Raw genomic sequence first — 13,254 nt, forward strand, 5'->3', positions numbered from 1 at the left:
TTTACAAAGGAAATTGTAAAATGAAACGCTTCCTCGAGAAGACCCCAAGTGGACAGTTCCCCTCCCTCCTTCTCTTGGTCCCACTGTGGTCAGTGATAAGCCTGGTTGGTGCCCTTTCAGGAGCCCAAAGTTTCATTCTTGCTTGAAGTAGGTGGTGACCTCTTAACATACGTTATTGCCTACTAAAGGACCAGTGTTTGTCTAGTTTTTATAAAGTGAGAGCATAAGAGGAAAGTAATATATTGAAAATTTTAGTAAACCGACTTCAGAATTTTCTACAAAGGACCCAGGAGCCCATACCTTCGCTTTTGGGAATAGGAAATGTGAGCAGGGGCTACTTTACAAATCTTACAAAAGGTGAGGGTGCAATTAGGATTAAAGCACACTACGTTGGAGAGTTGAATCCATTATGTGTATGTTACCATTGCAGATATAACCAGTTTACTTCTGTTTCTAATCCATGACTGTGATTTTTATGAAACACAGCTGTAAGCAGCCACTTCCGAATTCTGGCCCAGGAGAAGTTTTTCATTAAACACAATAGAGTGTAACAAAAATAAAATGAAGTCGATTTTACAAGACAGCACATAGCAAAGGGAATCTGTTTTAGTTTTTGTCAGAAAACTTACATAAGACCAGCGTCATAGTAGGGCATGGCTATGACCATCCAGGTCACCCCCCAAACAAAGATCCATGTGTGAGAGCCAAGGCTAGGTCACCACTTCGTGGAAATGATAAGAACAGAAAGATGTGCTTTTTGGTTTCCTTTCCAAATAGTTTCTGGAATTGAATCTACTTTTCTTTCTCTTAGCAGGAAGTATATATATAGCTTTTTAGTAAGATGACTTTAATTATGTTTTGCGAAGGAAGACAGAAATCCTGTGCTAAATTTCATCATGTTGTGTTTCTACTGTTGGTCTAATATGTGGAGAATTGCATAGGGGAAAAGGTGACCCTAGAGAAAGATGTAAGGGCAGAAAGCCCTTGGGGGCCTGGGGACCAGCCCTCTGAACTTGACATCATCCTGAGGAGACCCAGGATGTGGCCTTCCAACCTGTGTGTCTAATCAAGGGCAGCAAAGCAATTTCCTTCCTGCTCCCAAAGGGCAGCTTTTTTCTCCCAAGTTACAGACAGACCAAGACAGGTGTGCGGTGGGAGAGGGGACCAGAATGAAGAAGGGGACTTGGTTTCCCCTGGGGACTCAGCGCTGCCTTACCTTGCTTGGGTTCGTTATATTTATCACAGAGAGGGGGCTGTAGGATGGCTTTGGAGGAATTTGTTCAACTTTATTTACACTGAAGTTTCAAAATGTATCAGAAACTGTTAGCTGTGACATTTTAAGAAAATTCAGAAATGACGATGTCTGAGTTAGGGTACTAGGTAAACTATATTAACATTGGATATAATTGTTTTACAGTTGGCCTCTGATAAAGAGGACTCAAAGGGCAAGAATGGGAAATTGATATTTTTTTCTCAAGGCAAGCCTGTTTTGGCAAGTTCCTCAGAAACTTTATTCCTGACTAATGGTGCTTCAGCCTTTATTTAGATTTAGTGGGGGTTTTGTTGTTTTGTTTTGTTTTTTGCCTTAATGCTTTCCCTTCTGGATTGCCTGCCCCCTTGTTATAGCACTTAGGAAAATTCCACAGTTGTCACATCTGCTGACATCTGTATCGTGGCATCCTTGTCATTTTCTCAACGAACAGTTTTGAAAATATCCGGTGGCGTCACTCTCTTGGCAGCTAGCGGGGAGTGAGGGATGCTTTGCCATTTCTAGAGCGAGTGTCTTTCTGAGCCTGACCGAGGGCCTGTGACAGTGATGATGAAAAGCTCTTTGAGAAGTCGGTCGCCTTTCATGTAAGCGCTCTCAAACTCAGTGGTCTTCTTTGAGACTCAGAGTCCTCTTAATAGATCATGTCCCTGGCCAGTTTCTATTTTCAGTCACAGCACCCTCTGGGGTGACAAGTTCTATGTGCTGAATATCTACTTTTTAAAGACCGTGTTTTTTAAATTTTCTTGTCAAATTACTCTTTAAAAACTCAAAGGGGCGATGCTTTGTGGCAGCATTTCAGGAAAATAAGCCCTGTTCATCTGCCTGCCCAGACTGCATGCCTCCTCGAGCTTTGATCACGGCCCCTCCTTACTCTTCTCGTTTCATTCTGTCCCTTCACGGGGACGTTGCTGCCTTCACAGTGGCCCTTCTCTGGACCTTGCCCTCCTCATCATGGTGTACCACAGACAGAAGCCGCGGGACTGGTGGAGCAGGGTTTTCTGTTTTGTTTTCTAGAACCACCCCCATGAGTTGGTTGCATGGTCTTGGCAGTGGCAGAATGTGTGGCCCTGCCTTCAGTCAGCTACGCCCAGCCCCACGGCCTCCCAAGCTGCATTACCCCTCATGTGGAAGCGCCTGACAGCTCAGCTCCCAGTCCTAGGAGGAGCTTGGCATTTGTTGGGCACATCAGGTTCATTTTAACATCAATAAAAACTTCCTGCGTTGTCTGTAGCTGTGAGGACTTGATTCCTGCATCATTCATAAAAAAGGCAGGACCAGTCCTTGCTGCATTTGGAATGGGGGCTAGGCGAGGACCCTGTTACTGTCTTTCTATCCTAAGAAATGTTCTCTTATCCCTGCCTTTTGTGTCCTGTTTTTAAATTGTTTCCTTGAAAGAACAACTTTCTACTCACCCACCAATCCCGTCTCGAAGCCTTTAAGCTTTGAAAGTCTAAGTGAGAGTCCTGTTGCAGGAGAGGTCTTTTAAACATCTGTGACCCCCATGCCCCACTCCAGACTGAGCTCAGGATCTCTGAGGAAGGGACCCAGATATCACTGTGGCTGAAAGGTAACTCTTTCTCTTGTGCACCCCAAGTTGTAAAGTGCTGCTCTAAATAAACTACGTTTCTTGTTTTCCTTCAGAGAGTGTAGGTAGATTGACCAGACCTGATTCCTGCTCAGATACGTGATGTTGAGTTTCTGTGTGGTCCCTGGATTCCATTTCATTCTGGGAATTTTAAATTCATTTCTGAACACTTCCTCATACTCTTCCCTTGGGCATTTTTAAATCTTGCTGTTTTAAAAGACTCTCCTTCCCCACCCCACCCCCAATGACCTATATGTTTTGCTACTGCAATTTTAAATTTCATTTGGTCTGGACTCTACCTCTATGTGACCTTGAGCAAGTCTATCAACTTCTCTGTTTGTTTTCCCCTATGGGGGTGGGATCGTTAGGAGGGGGAGAAACCAGGCCTGGATCCTATCCCTGTGCCTGACCTCCTGGGGTTGTTGAATGAATCCAGCTAAACAGGGGTGAGTGTGTGTGTATGTGCTGCAGGCAGCCATGTGGTTGTGGTAACAGGCCTATCATTTTTTAACTTTCTTAAACTTTGGCATATGACTTTCCTGAGATTCCAATGTGAGATTTTGAATTAGTCTCTAAGCTTAATGGCTACTATTTAGCATTTAAATTTTCCTTTCCACCTTTTCCTAACTGCTGTCTGAATACTCACCCATCTCTTTTCCAAAACTGAATAAGTATAAGGGGGAATTCTGGTCTTTTCCACAGGATGTTGAATCAAATTAGAGTGTGATCACTCTTACATGGTGGTTCCCCACCCCCGATAACCACTCGGAATGAAGTTTGTTTCTTTACTTGCAGACTCTAAAATACTCATTTGTGGAGGCAATACTTTGTTCTGTCCAAGAACCTGACCTCGGTTCTCCTCCCTCTGAGGCATGTAGTCATCCATTTCTGCATCAGAGATTGGTGTTGCACTGGGGGTCCCCAAGTGGACCTAAATATCTGGTTTAACTGTTCTAGAAAACATTTCTATTATTGTTTCTAACTTTCTGCCCCCTGAAGTGGCCGAGGTTGCAGCTACCTTTTGGAGCTGGTTGGTTTTAGAGAGTAGAACCCAACCTACTCTGAGGCTGCAGAGAACAGTCACTGTCCTTCCCCTGCACCTTGGCAATCAACAGTCGCTACTTAAATTGGCCACCTCCTCTGTGCTTCTCAGAAATACTGTAAATCTTGTCACCTTGGGTGCTGCCCATTGGAAGCCTCTTCCTAGAGAGGGGCTCACTTCTGTTTTCCTGGAAGCTGGACCTTCAGCCCTCCTAGACAGCTTGGGAGAAGGGTATTGAATTGCCTTGGTGACCTCCTTCCTGCCCCATTCTCTCTAAGAGTTCTATGAAAGCATCTCTCTCCACTGAGAATAACTTCTTTTTCTCACCAGTTTGGCCATTCACACCCCTTCCTCTCTCCCTGCAGTTCTCAGCTGAGTCAAAAACATAACTGAACAAAAGCCCTACATGGCATCCAAGCCTGAAGCATTTCTCCAGAGACAATATTTCTGCAAAGGCAACTACTGATATCCTGGAGGCTCCCTGATAGTTGGAGCTTCAGAGGAAGGGCCCTAGCTACTTGCTGGATGCCATGGCCTGGTTCTGCTCAAGAGTTCAAAACCAGAGCCTAGAGTCTTCCCAGGGTATCCCTGGCCCCTTAAAGAAGCAAATTCTTCTTTTCCCTTGGACATATTTGGCAAAGTAGCATGTTCAGAAGCAGCTCCACAGAGGTTTCCCCCACACAGCCTCACTTCCACTCTTTTGTTAGGGTGACTTTCTCACCCCAGAGACAGTTGTTCCCATTTTCACTTCCAGCCAACCCCTAGCCTAGAATCCTGGGCCCGGTGCTGGGCCCACAGGAGCCTCCTTCCAACATCCTTTCCTCCCTTATAGTTCTTGGGACTCACTGAGGAAGAGGGCAGAGGTTTGGCTGATGGACCTTTTATCAAAGATTGAGACAAGAACCTTTAGTTCCTGTTGCCCCAGGTCTGACCATTGGTGTCATGGGCCTCCTGGCCCTCCACAGATATGCATTTCTTCATTAATCCTCATGGAAAAGTCCCCACTCAAGGAGTAGGCACCTCATAGGCACTCAGGAAATATCTGTTTAAGGAAATGGTATCTATATCAAAGAGGGGCTACAAATCAATAAATATGGGAAGACACTCAGCCAATCAGAAAGAGACTGTTGGAGGACTCAGCCTCTTCTCCTGCCTCTGCTCAGGGTTTGCTGTCATGGACCATCACTGATCATGTCTTGAGACTCCAGTCAGCCAAGTGGTCTCAGGGGGTGTGGTGTATTCCCACCATACTTACCCAAACTCTTGCCTTTTCTCGTAAGAAGGAAGATGTCAGTCAATCCAGCCTGTCAGGATGTTAACCTGCCATATTGGTTTTTTGACTTTAGGTTACTTTCTTTGGTTCCATGTTAGAAATCAGGGTTTCATAATGAATTGTGACTCACTAACCTTGCTGTGTTTGCTGGAATGCCCTGGACCATTGTATAAGAACTTTTTCTGTACTATCATTCTATTCTGTTATGTCATTCTGGCTATTCTAGTAGTACACATTTTAGTTGTATCAGTTTCATAATGTTTTTATAGCTGATTGGGTAAACATTACATATAACTCTAATTACTGATTTTTTTTATACATATAGCCTTTCCTAGTAACTTTAGAATATTTTTTTAATTCCCAAATCAAATCTTGTTGGATTTTTATTATAATTACTTTAAATGTATATATTTGATGAGAGATAATGAACCTCCTTATAACACTGAGACTTCCTATCTAGTAATACGATGTTTCTCATTTATTCACATCTTCTTTTATTACTCTCAAGACATTGCTGTCATTTCCTTTAGGTAGGCTTTGTATTGATATGTCAAGAGATTTTGGTCAGTTGTTTCCTTGTTTGGGAGTTGCTTTTTGGGATTTCTCTGGTATACTCTCAAATGCAGAACAACAACTTCCTGCCTAGAAGTCATGCTTCTTTTCATCTTCCCAAGTCCTGTTCTACCTTGTCCCATTGCGTCTTACCCCTTTGTTCTAGATGCCTTTAGGAGGGCATTTAACATTTCCTAATCTTCACAAGGGCCACTCTTTCTTCTTTGGCTTTGCTTTATATCATCTTTCCATCATCAACCAATTGCCTGCTTTTCTAATTTCAAACAATGGGAAATCACTGACTTTATGATCAAAGATTTGCAATAAGGAAATAGCTAACTGAGAAAGACTGTTAGCAAGAGTGTGATTGATGGGTTGGGGAAGAAAAGAGACTAGAAGCAGGTGGTGGGAGGCGGGCACCCAGGGTCAGGCTCAGGGTGGAGGTGGTGGGAAAGAAGAATAGGTGGGCATGAGAAGCTTTGTGGAAGAGGGTGGATGACAGTTACTCTGTCACAGGAGCATGTGAAGGATATAGTGAAGGTCACACTTGGTGATCTAGGACTTTGAACCCAAAAGGATGATTGAAATGGATCAGAATTGATGAGTGCTAATCCTTAGACATGGACACGGGGTCCTGGGCACAGAGAAATTTGACTTGCTCCTGCAGGTGCTTCTCTAGGTTACTGTGGGAGGAAGGGACAGCCCTGCATAAGCCACTAGCTCGCCTCAGGCACTCAGGGACCCCAAGGCACTTGTGTGCTCACTGGCGTCTAGTAGAATCTGTTTTACTTACAAAGAACAGCATTTAAAACACTTCTTGGGTAAAATTCAGAGATTGAATAATGCAATTTCAGATATTACTATAATTCTTATGCCTTCACGAAGTGGATGGAAGTGCTCTGAAAACGGGTAGCGTCATCTCTGAGGACAGCGCTCCCCATTATCTCAGGATGCCTGGAGGCTACTCCCTGACTTACAGGCAGTGTTTGGGTGTGCCCACTGGTGTAAACTGAATTCTGTTGAGAATGGCGACAAGGATATGTCAGGCTCAGGGCCGCCATATAGGTCTGTGCACATTGTTTTGCACATGGACATGGCCTTGGGGGAGGACTGAAATCTGAGTGGTGTTTTCTTCTCAAGTTGTTGGCCATGGGGCTGTGTCTCCCCAGTGGGGGGCATCTTTTTCTCATTTGCACAAAGGCTCTAGTTGGGCTGGGCCTGCCCAAGCATTTCTCTAGGCTCCTAGAATGAGGGGCACTGTCTAGGTAAGAGGCTAAGGGCTAATGATTCTCAGGGAATCGTTCCTTCTGATAAATGCCTCCTGCACTGGAGCCTGGCTCTGGGTAACTGCCTTTCCAATGCAGATCCCAGGCTCCCTCTGTCTTCCGTGCTGCCATCCTTACATGGCTTCATACCTTATGCCTCCTCTTGAGGTTTCATGTCCACACTCTCGGCAGGAAGAAGGGGAAAGGGCAAAAGGCATGGCCCTTTGGGTCTATCTTTTTTAATCAGAGAAACAAAAGCCAGAACTAAGTTACAGGGCCAGCTTTGGCTGCAAAGGCTCCAGGGAGGTGACTGATGTAACTGACACATTGCCAGCCTGACTGAAGTCAAGGTCCTATTGGTGGGCAGGGAAGAGGGAGTAGGTGTTGGGTAAGTTCCCTGCAGTGCCTGGAGGGGTGGGCACCCCAGCATCCTAACGTGGGCATTGTGAATCCTAACATCCCTCTTCATTGCCTGTAGTCAGCATTTTGTCAAGCCTTTTCTCATTCCTTCTTAGCATTTCACACACAAAATAATATTTGTAATTAGATTTAAAAGCTAATTTCAGGGGTTCCCAATAGGCTTGTTTGATTAAATAAGTGGAAGACAAGCTTGCCCTGCAGAATGAGGATGCTTCCATATGCCCCATGTGCCCCATATGCCTAGGAGCCCACTGTTCAAAGCTGATGGCCACGCCCACAGGAACTGTTCCTCCTGGCCACCCGGCCCCAGAACAGCTGGGATGCTTTCAATTATTTTCCTTGTGAAAAAATTTTAATTTATTCCCAAATGCATATTTAAGGATCTAAAATAGAATTTTAGTAATTGAGTTTGGAAGGGCTCAGTAGGACTTAAGGAGCCACAGTCCATTTCCCCTTGCCCACTTCCAGCCTCTAATGTTGCAGCAGGGCAGCTTCTCCAGACAGTTCAGCTGCTCCCAGTCTGACCCCTGGTGAACAGTAGTCAGCTACTGAGCTGGGGTCTGCTTGCCATGGAGTCGGAGTGCTGGCTCCTGAGTTCCCCCAGATATGACCCCTAAACCTCTAGCTTCTTCTCTGGCAGTCCCAAGCAACCTAGACAAAGCCACTTCTCTCATCTTCTCTCCCCAGCTCCAGACTAGATCCTAGACGTTCTTTAGGGCCCAGTTCAAGTGTCGGCTCCTCTGGACTCTGCCCCCACCACTAGATGACTTAATTACCCTACTGCTGAGCCCCCTCACGTTGTGAACATACCCCATCTTTTCCCTCAGGAGGTCCACTGTGCCTAATTCATCGTTGTCATCCAGGCTCATTACCTGAAAAAAAATAGTCATGCTCCCAGCTCTGCTTGCCTGAAGGGAAACTTGAACATGGTCAGAGAGCTTGCTGAGCCAGACCTCCCCCACTTGTCCCCATGGCCACCTGCCCTTAATTTCCCAAGAGCTCAGGGGCCTTGTCATCTCATCTCTGGGCAAGTGTTGGCTCAGCACTCACACCCAGGGCCTGCTCCCAAGGGGCACTCAGCCCAGCAGGGAAGCCATATACACGAGGGCTCTGTGAGGACACCTGGGCACTTCTGTCCCCTGTTCCCCTCCTGAGCCTTTAGGTCTGTTTGTCCCTCATTCCTCCTCACCAGCACATGCCCTTTGGTCTTCCTTCCTCAGAAGGTCCCTCCTCACTCTCTAGCAGCAGCTGCCCAGATGTCTGAGTGTGGCAGGTGCTCTGGAATAAAGGGCATGGGATATTTTAATGGTGAGAGGACCCCTGAAATGGCATGGCCAGGGGTCCAGAGGGGCTGCCAGCCAGTGATGGTGGATTCTCTGTCACTCCTGTCTCCTCAGCATGAGTACCGACCGTCTCCATCTCCAGGCACACACCATATGCACCACTGCCAACCAGAGCACATTCCGACACCTTGCAGACCACAGGGAGGGAGCTCTGAGAGGTTTTAGATTTGTTTCCACTGCTTCTATGGAAAAAAACAGGGTGCTGTGTGTTTTTTCCCCCTCCTTTTCTTTCTTTCTTGCAAAATATCACATTGTTCCCAATTGAAGGAAAATCAATTTTATTTTGTAATGTGTCTGACTTGCGAAGTTCCATTGCTGGCCTGCTCTTGGCTGCTTCTCAGAGCTAATCCCTGATCTCTTTCTTCTGTGCTGAGCAGTAGCCAGTCCTTCCTGAGCTGAACCAGGGCCACTTGTTTTCATCTCTAAATAAGTAGTGAGTTTGCTTTTAATAATGAAACACAGAAAGGACCAAAGATGATGCATTAATCTTGGATTCTCCTTGTTTTGTCACCAAGAAAACTGCTGCAGACGGAAAAAGGCAGGAGATCATAGTCCTGGATTCCAAGAGGAGCAATGCTATCAATATTGGCCTGACAGTACTGCCCCCTCCAAGAACAATTAAGATTGCCATTTTGAATTTCGATGAATACGCCTTAAACAAAGAAGGAATTGAGGTAAGAGAAGCTCTCCCAAGCATTATTTGTGTTCTATAATGTGTCACATATGCAAAGCATTACTGTGTTCAATATGACTTTCTCTGTAGGGTGGCTTGCCATTCTTCTGTCTCAGCCAGACTCTGAATAATGTTAATAATTCTCACATTTTTTATATTTCTGGGGAGTGGGGAAGTCCCCCTTTACCTGTGAAGTTCAGAGGTCCTCACTCTGGTTCATTTACTGACTTCCTTCCTATCATACTCCACCTGCCTGCCTCAACAAGGAAGAAGAATATTATAACCTCCTTAGGAGGCTGTGAGGATCTTTGTTCACATCATTTCAAACCAAATATGTTTCATGAACAGTTTCAAAAGTAGGGTTACTTTTGCACTCATTAGGGTATGTAGAGACATGTTGCATTTGAGAAACTGGAGAACCCAAGCCAGCTGAGGCTTTAGCATTTGTTGATCTGAATGGCGAAAGTGCAGAGAGGTTGGGTGATCTGGCTGTGACTACATGATTAATAGGCGACCTTACTGCTGGAGCCACAGCTCACTTGCTCTGCCAAGCAGGGTTCTGTGCTCTTCCATCAGGACCCGTTCTTCCTTCACTGTGGGCTGGTACCAGTTTGCAGCAAGTTAAATCTTCTATTCTAATAATGGAAACAGAGTGAGTAGAGCCAATGGCCCAGCCCACAGATTCCTGCAGATGGGGCCCAATGAGTCAGAGTGGAGGTAGGAGGACCCTGCTTCATGGTATTGGGTGACAGCCACTCCATTCTCCTATTAGCAAGAAACCCTGGATTCCTTTCATATTCTTCCATAGTTAGGGTTCATTCATACACAGTCTTATTTGAAAGACTTGAGAGTAGAGGGAACAAATGAGGGCTGACTGCAGTGAGGGAAAGCAAGTCCTTGACAAAAGAGTTGGTTGTAAGGAATGGCTCAGGCCACGGTGCCAGACTTGACCCCGGCTCTGAGTGTGGAAGGGAGCTGTGGGGAATGTATGCTTTTGTGCTCGGAAAAGAAGAGGCCTCCACAGGAAACACTGTGTTCCTAGAGGTTTATGCTGGATTGAGCAGTGTCCCTTCAAAATCCATGTCCACCCAGAAGCTCAGAATATGACCTTATTTGGAAACAGTCCTTGCAGATGTGATCAAGTTAAGATAAAGTCATACTGCATTAGAGTGGGCCCTACTCCAGTGACTGATATCCTTATAAGAAGGGGGACATTTGGACATAAACTCAGAGAGGAGAATGCCATGTGAAGACAGAAAACCCACAGGGAGACGCACAGAACAGAATGCCAGAGATGACGGAGGCAGAGACTGGTGTGATGTGTTTACAAGTCAAGGAACACCAACGATTGCCCACAACCACCTAACACTAGGGAGAGGCAAAACAGGGTCCTTTCCCAGAGCCTTTAGAGAGAACATGGCCCTGCTGAGTCCTTGATAGCAGACTTCTAGTCTCTTGAACTGTGAAAAATAACTTTCTGTTATTTGAAATCACCCAATTTGTGTTTACAGCCACTTTAGGAAACCCATACATGTCTAAGCATCTCTACTCTAAGAAACACACACACCCTGTCCCAAGGAGCAGGTACAAGGAGGGAAATGCATTTCCTTCTGGCTGGAGAGGACGTTGAGCCCCAAGCTGTAGAGTTGGGCCAGGCAGCAGAGCAGTCAACATATCCAGGTGGGCAGCCAGGGAGTGAGTGCACATGGCCAACTGGGGCGGGAGGTATAAAGGAGAAAGCAGGTGACAGGTATATACAGAGAGGGACACTGAGACACTGCCAGACAGGAAGAAGGGGGCAGGCGAAGCCTCAGTGTGAGGCAGCCCTACTCTGGGACCCACAGAGGAGCAAGGAGGGGAGAAGGGCATTGGCTTGCCATTGGGTAAGTGGGGGCTGCCGACCTCGACAAACCAAGTGCAAGGTGTCTTTCAGCTAGGACAGAGAGTGCGGTAGGCCCTGGCGCACATCCTGAACATCCTATTTACACAACAGTGTCTTTTAGAGGTCGCAAAAGCTTCAGATTCATACAAAGAGCGGTTTCAAATGCAGCCAGAGCCAGCCTGATTAAAGGGAAAAAATGACAACTTCCTCCTTTAAAAATATTTCCCGTTCTTGTCCTGAGAACTTGAAAGTCCATTAGGAGAGATTGATTCCTTTGGGTTTTGCCTTTGTTCTTTCCTGAAATGCAGATCTCCCTGAATGGGGTAAGTTTCAGATACAATAAGTTACTTAGATTTGAGAATGAATCAGATTACTTTTTCCTTTACTGACTGGTTTCCAGCTGAGCACCTTTTTGATCCAGGAAGGAACGATGATAGTGACGGTAATGATGATGGATATAGGAACAGTAACACAGCACAAAACTGACCCTCAGTTTCCTCCCGGGGCCAGGCACCAGCTAGGAGCTTTACACAGACGCTCATCAGAACCTTATGAGGAACATACTACTACATTCCCCATCTTAGAGAGGAAGAGAGTGAGGCCCAATTTTAGCCTGCCCAAGTTCACAAGCCAGTGAGAGGTCAAGCTGAAATATGAGCTCTAGAATCCGAGTCTGAAGTGCAGAGCACAGGCCTTGGGAATGGCTGGCCCAGGAGGGCCCATGGATGCCAAAAAGAGTAAGAGGGAATCTGAAAGGGAGGTGAGGAGACCCACGAGGCCACGCCGTCCACTTCACAGAGCTGCCTGTGGTTTTCCACTGAGTAGCTGATGAAAGGCATGATTGGAAGCAAGAAGACACAGCTATAGAAAACACGACTAAGCCCTTACTGAGAGTTTATTGTGTCATGAGTCCTCAGTAAATCCATAGTCACAACAACTCATAGAGTTACACATGTTTATCACAGTTTTCATCTAAAGCAGGATTTTTCAACGGTGTCACTAATGACATCCTAGGCTGGGCCATTCTTTTTTTTTTTTAAAGATTTCTAAAATTGATTTTTAGAGAGAGAAAGGGAGAGGGAGAGAGAGAGAAACATTGGTGAAAGAGAAACATCAGCTGGCTGCCTCTTGCATGTCCCTGACTAGAGACCGAGCCTGCAACCTGGGCATATGCCATGACTGGGAGTCGAAGTGGCAACCCTTCAGTGCACGAGACGACACCCAACCAACTGAGCCACATCAGTCAGGGCTGGGCTAGGCAGCTCTTTATTGTGGGAGCTACCCCGTGCATTGTGGGGTGTTTAGCAACATCCCTGGCCTCTACCACCCCAGTGGTGACAACCAACAATGTCTTCAGACTTTGTCAAATGTTTCCTGGGGACAAAATCACCCTGACTGAGAACCCTTGATTTAAGGCTGCCTGTGTGAATCCAGAAACTCTGTGTATATTCTTTTTAACTCTTGCTAGGTATGACTGAGAAGAATCCAGCAAACACCAGTTCTCTTGGAGAACTTGGAACCCAGGCACTGTCAGCCACTCCCTGCTGTCTCTGACCACTGATCTCAGGGACCCAGGGAGCAAGCATGGTCTACATCCGTGTGCTGAGCCGCTTACCCAGAGTTTATTTTCTAGGCTTGTTGTTCAAGAACGAAGTCGGGGCTGAGAAGAGATGGAAGTTGTATCCTTACAGATCTTTATTAATAAGGTTTCTAGCTTGCGTGCAAAGGGCCTTTTGCCAGACTGCTTCTGGGATGCAGGCACTGGAGCATGGCAGCACAGCTTAATAGGGCCATTTGAAACCTCTCTGCGCCTAAATGTGATTAGGATGTATTAAATGACATCCTGTGGCTTTGCTTAGCAACTCAATGGCATGCATCTGGTTTACTATGTAAACCTGAGGGAGTTGACTAACTTCATTAAGGAAGCAGTTTTTCATAAGAGTATTAAA

At 45.9% G+C, this 13,254-nt stretch overlaps 1 protein-coding gene across 2 annotated transcripts in view; it reads left to right on the forward strand.

Moving 5' to 3' along the window:
* Positions 1-13,254, forward strand: part of FHOD3 (formin homology 2 domain containing 3) — a 396,157-nt gene that overhangs the window by 344,606 nt on the left and 38,297 nt on the right. For both annotated transcript variants that reach the window (XM_087819066.1, XM_087819067.1), the window contains one exon: positions 9,266-9,424. In XM_087819066.1, the coding sequence (XP_087675192.1) occupies positions 9,266-9,424 (159 nt within the window). The remainder of the gene's footprint in view (positions 1-9,265; positions 9,425-13,254) is intronic.

The sequence above is a fragment of the Miniopterus natalensis genome, chromosome 7 (assembly GCF_054644295.1).
Source record: "Miniopterus natalensis isolate mMinNat1 chromosome 7, mMinNat1.hap1, whole genome shotgun sequence".
NCBI lineage: Eukaryota > Metazoa > Chordata > Mammalia > Chiroptera > Miniopteridae > Miniopterus > Miniopterus natalensis.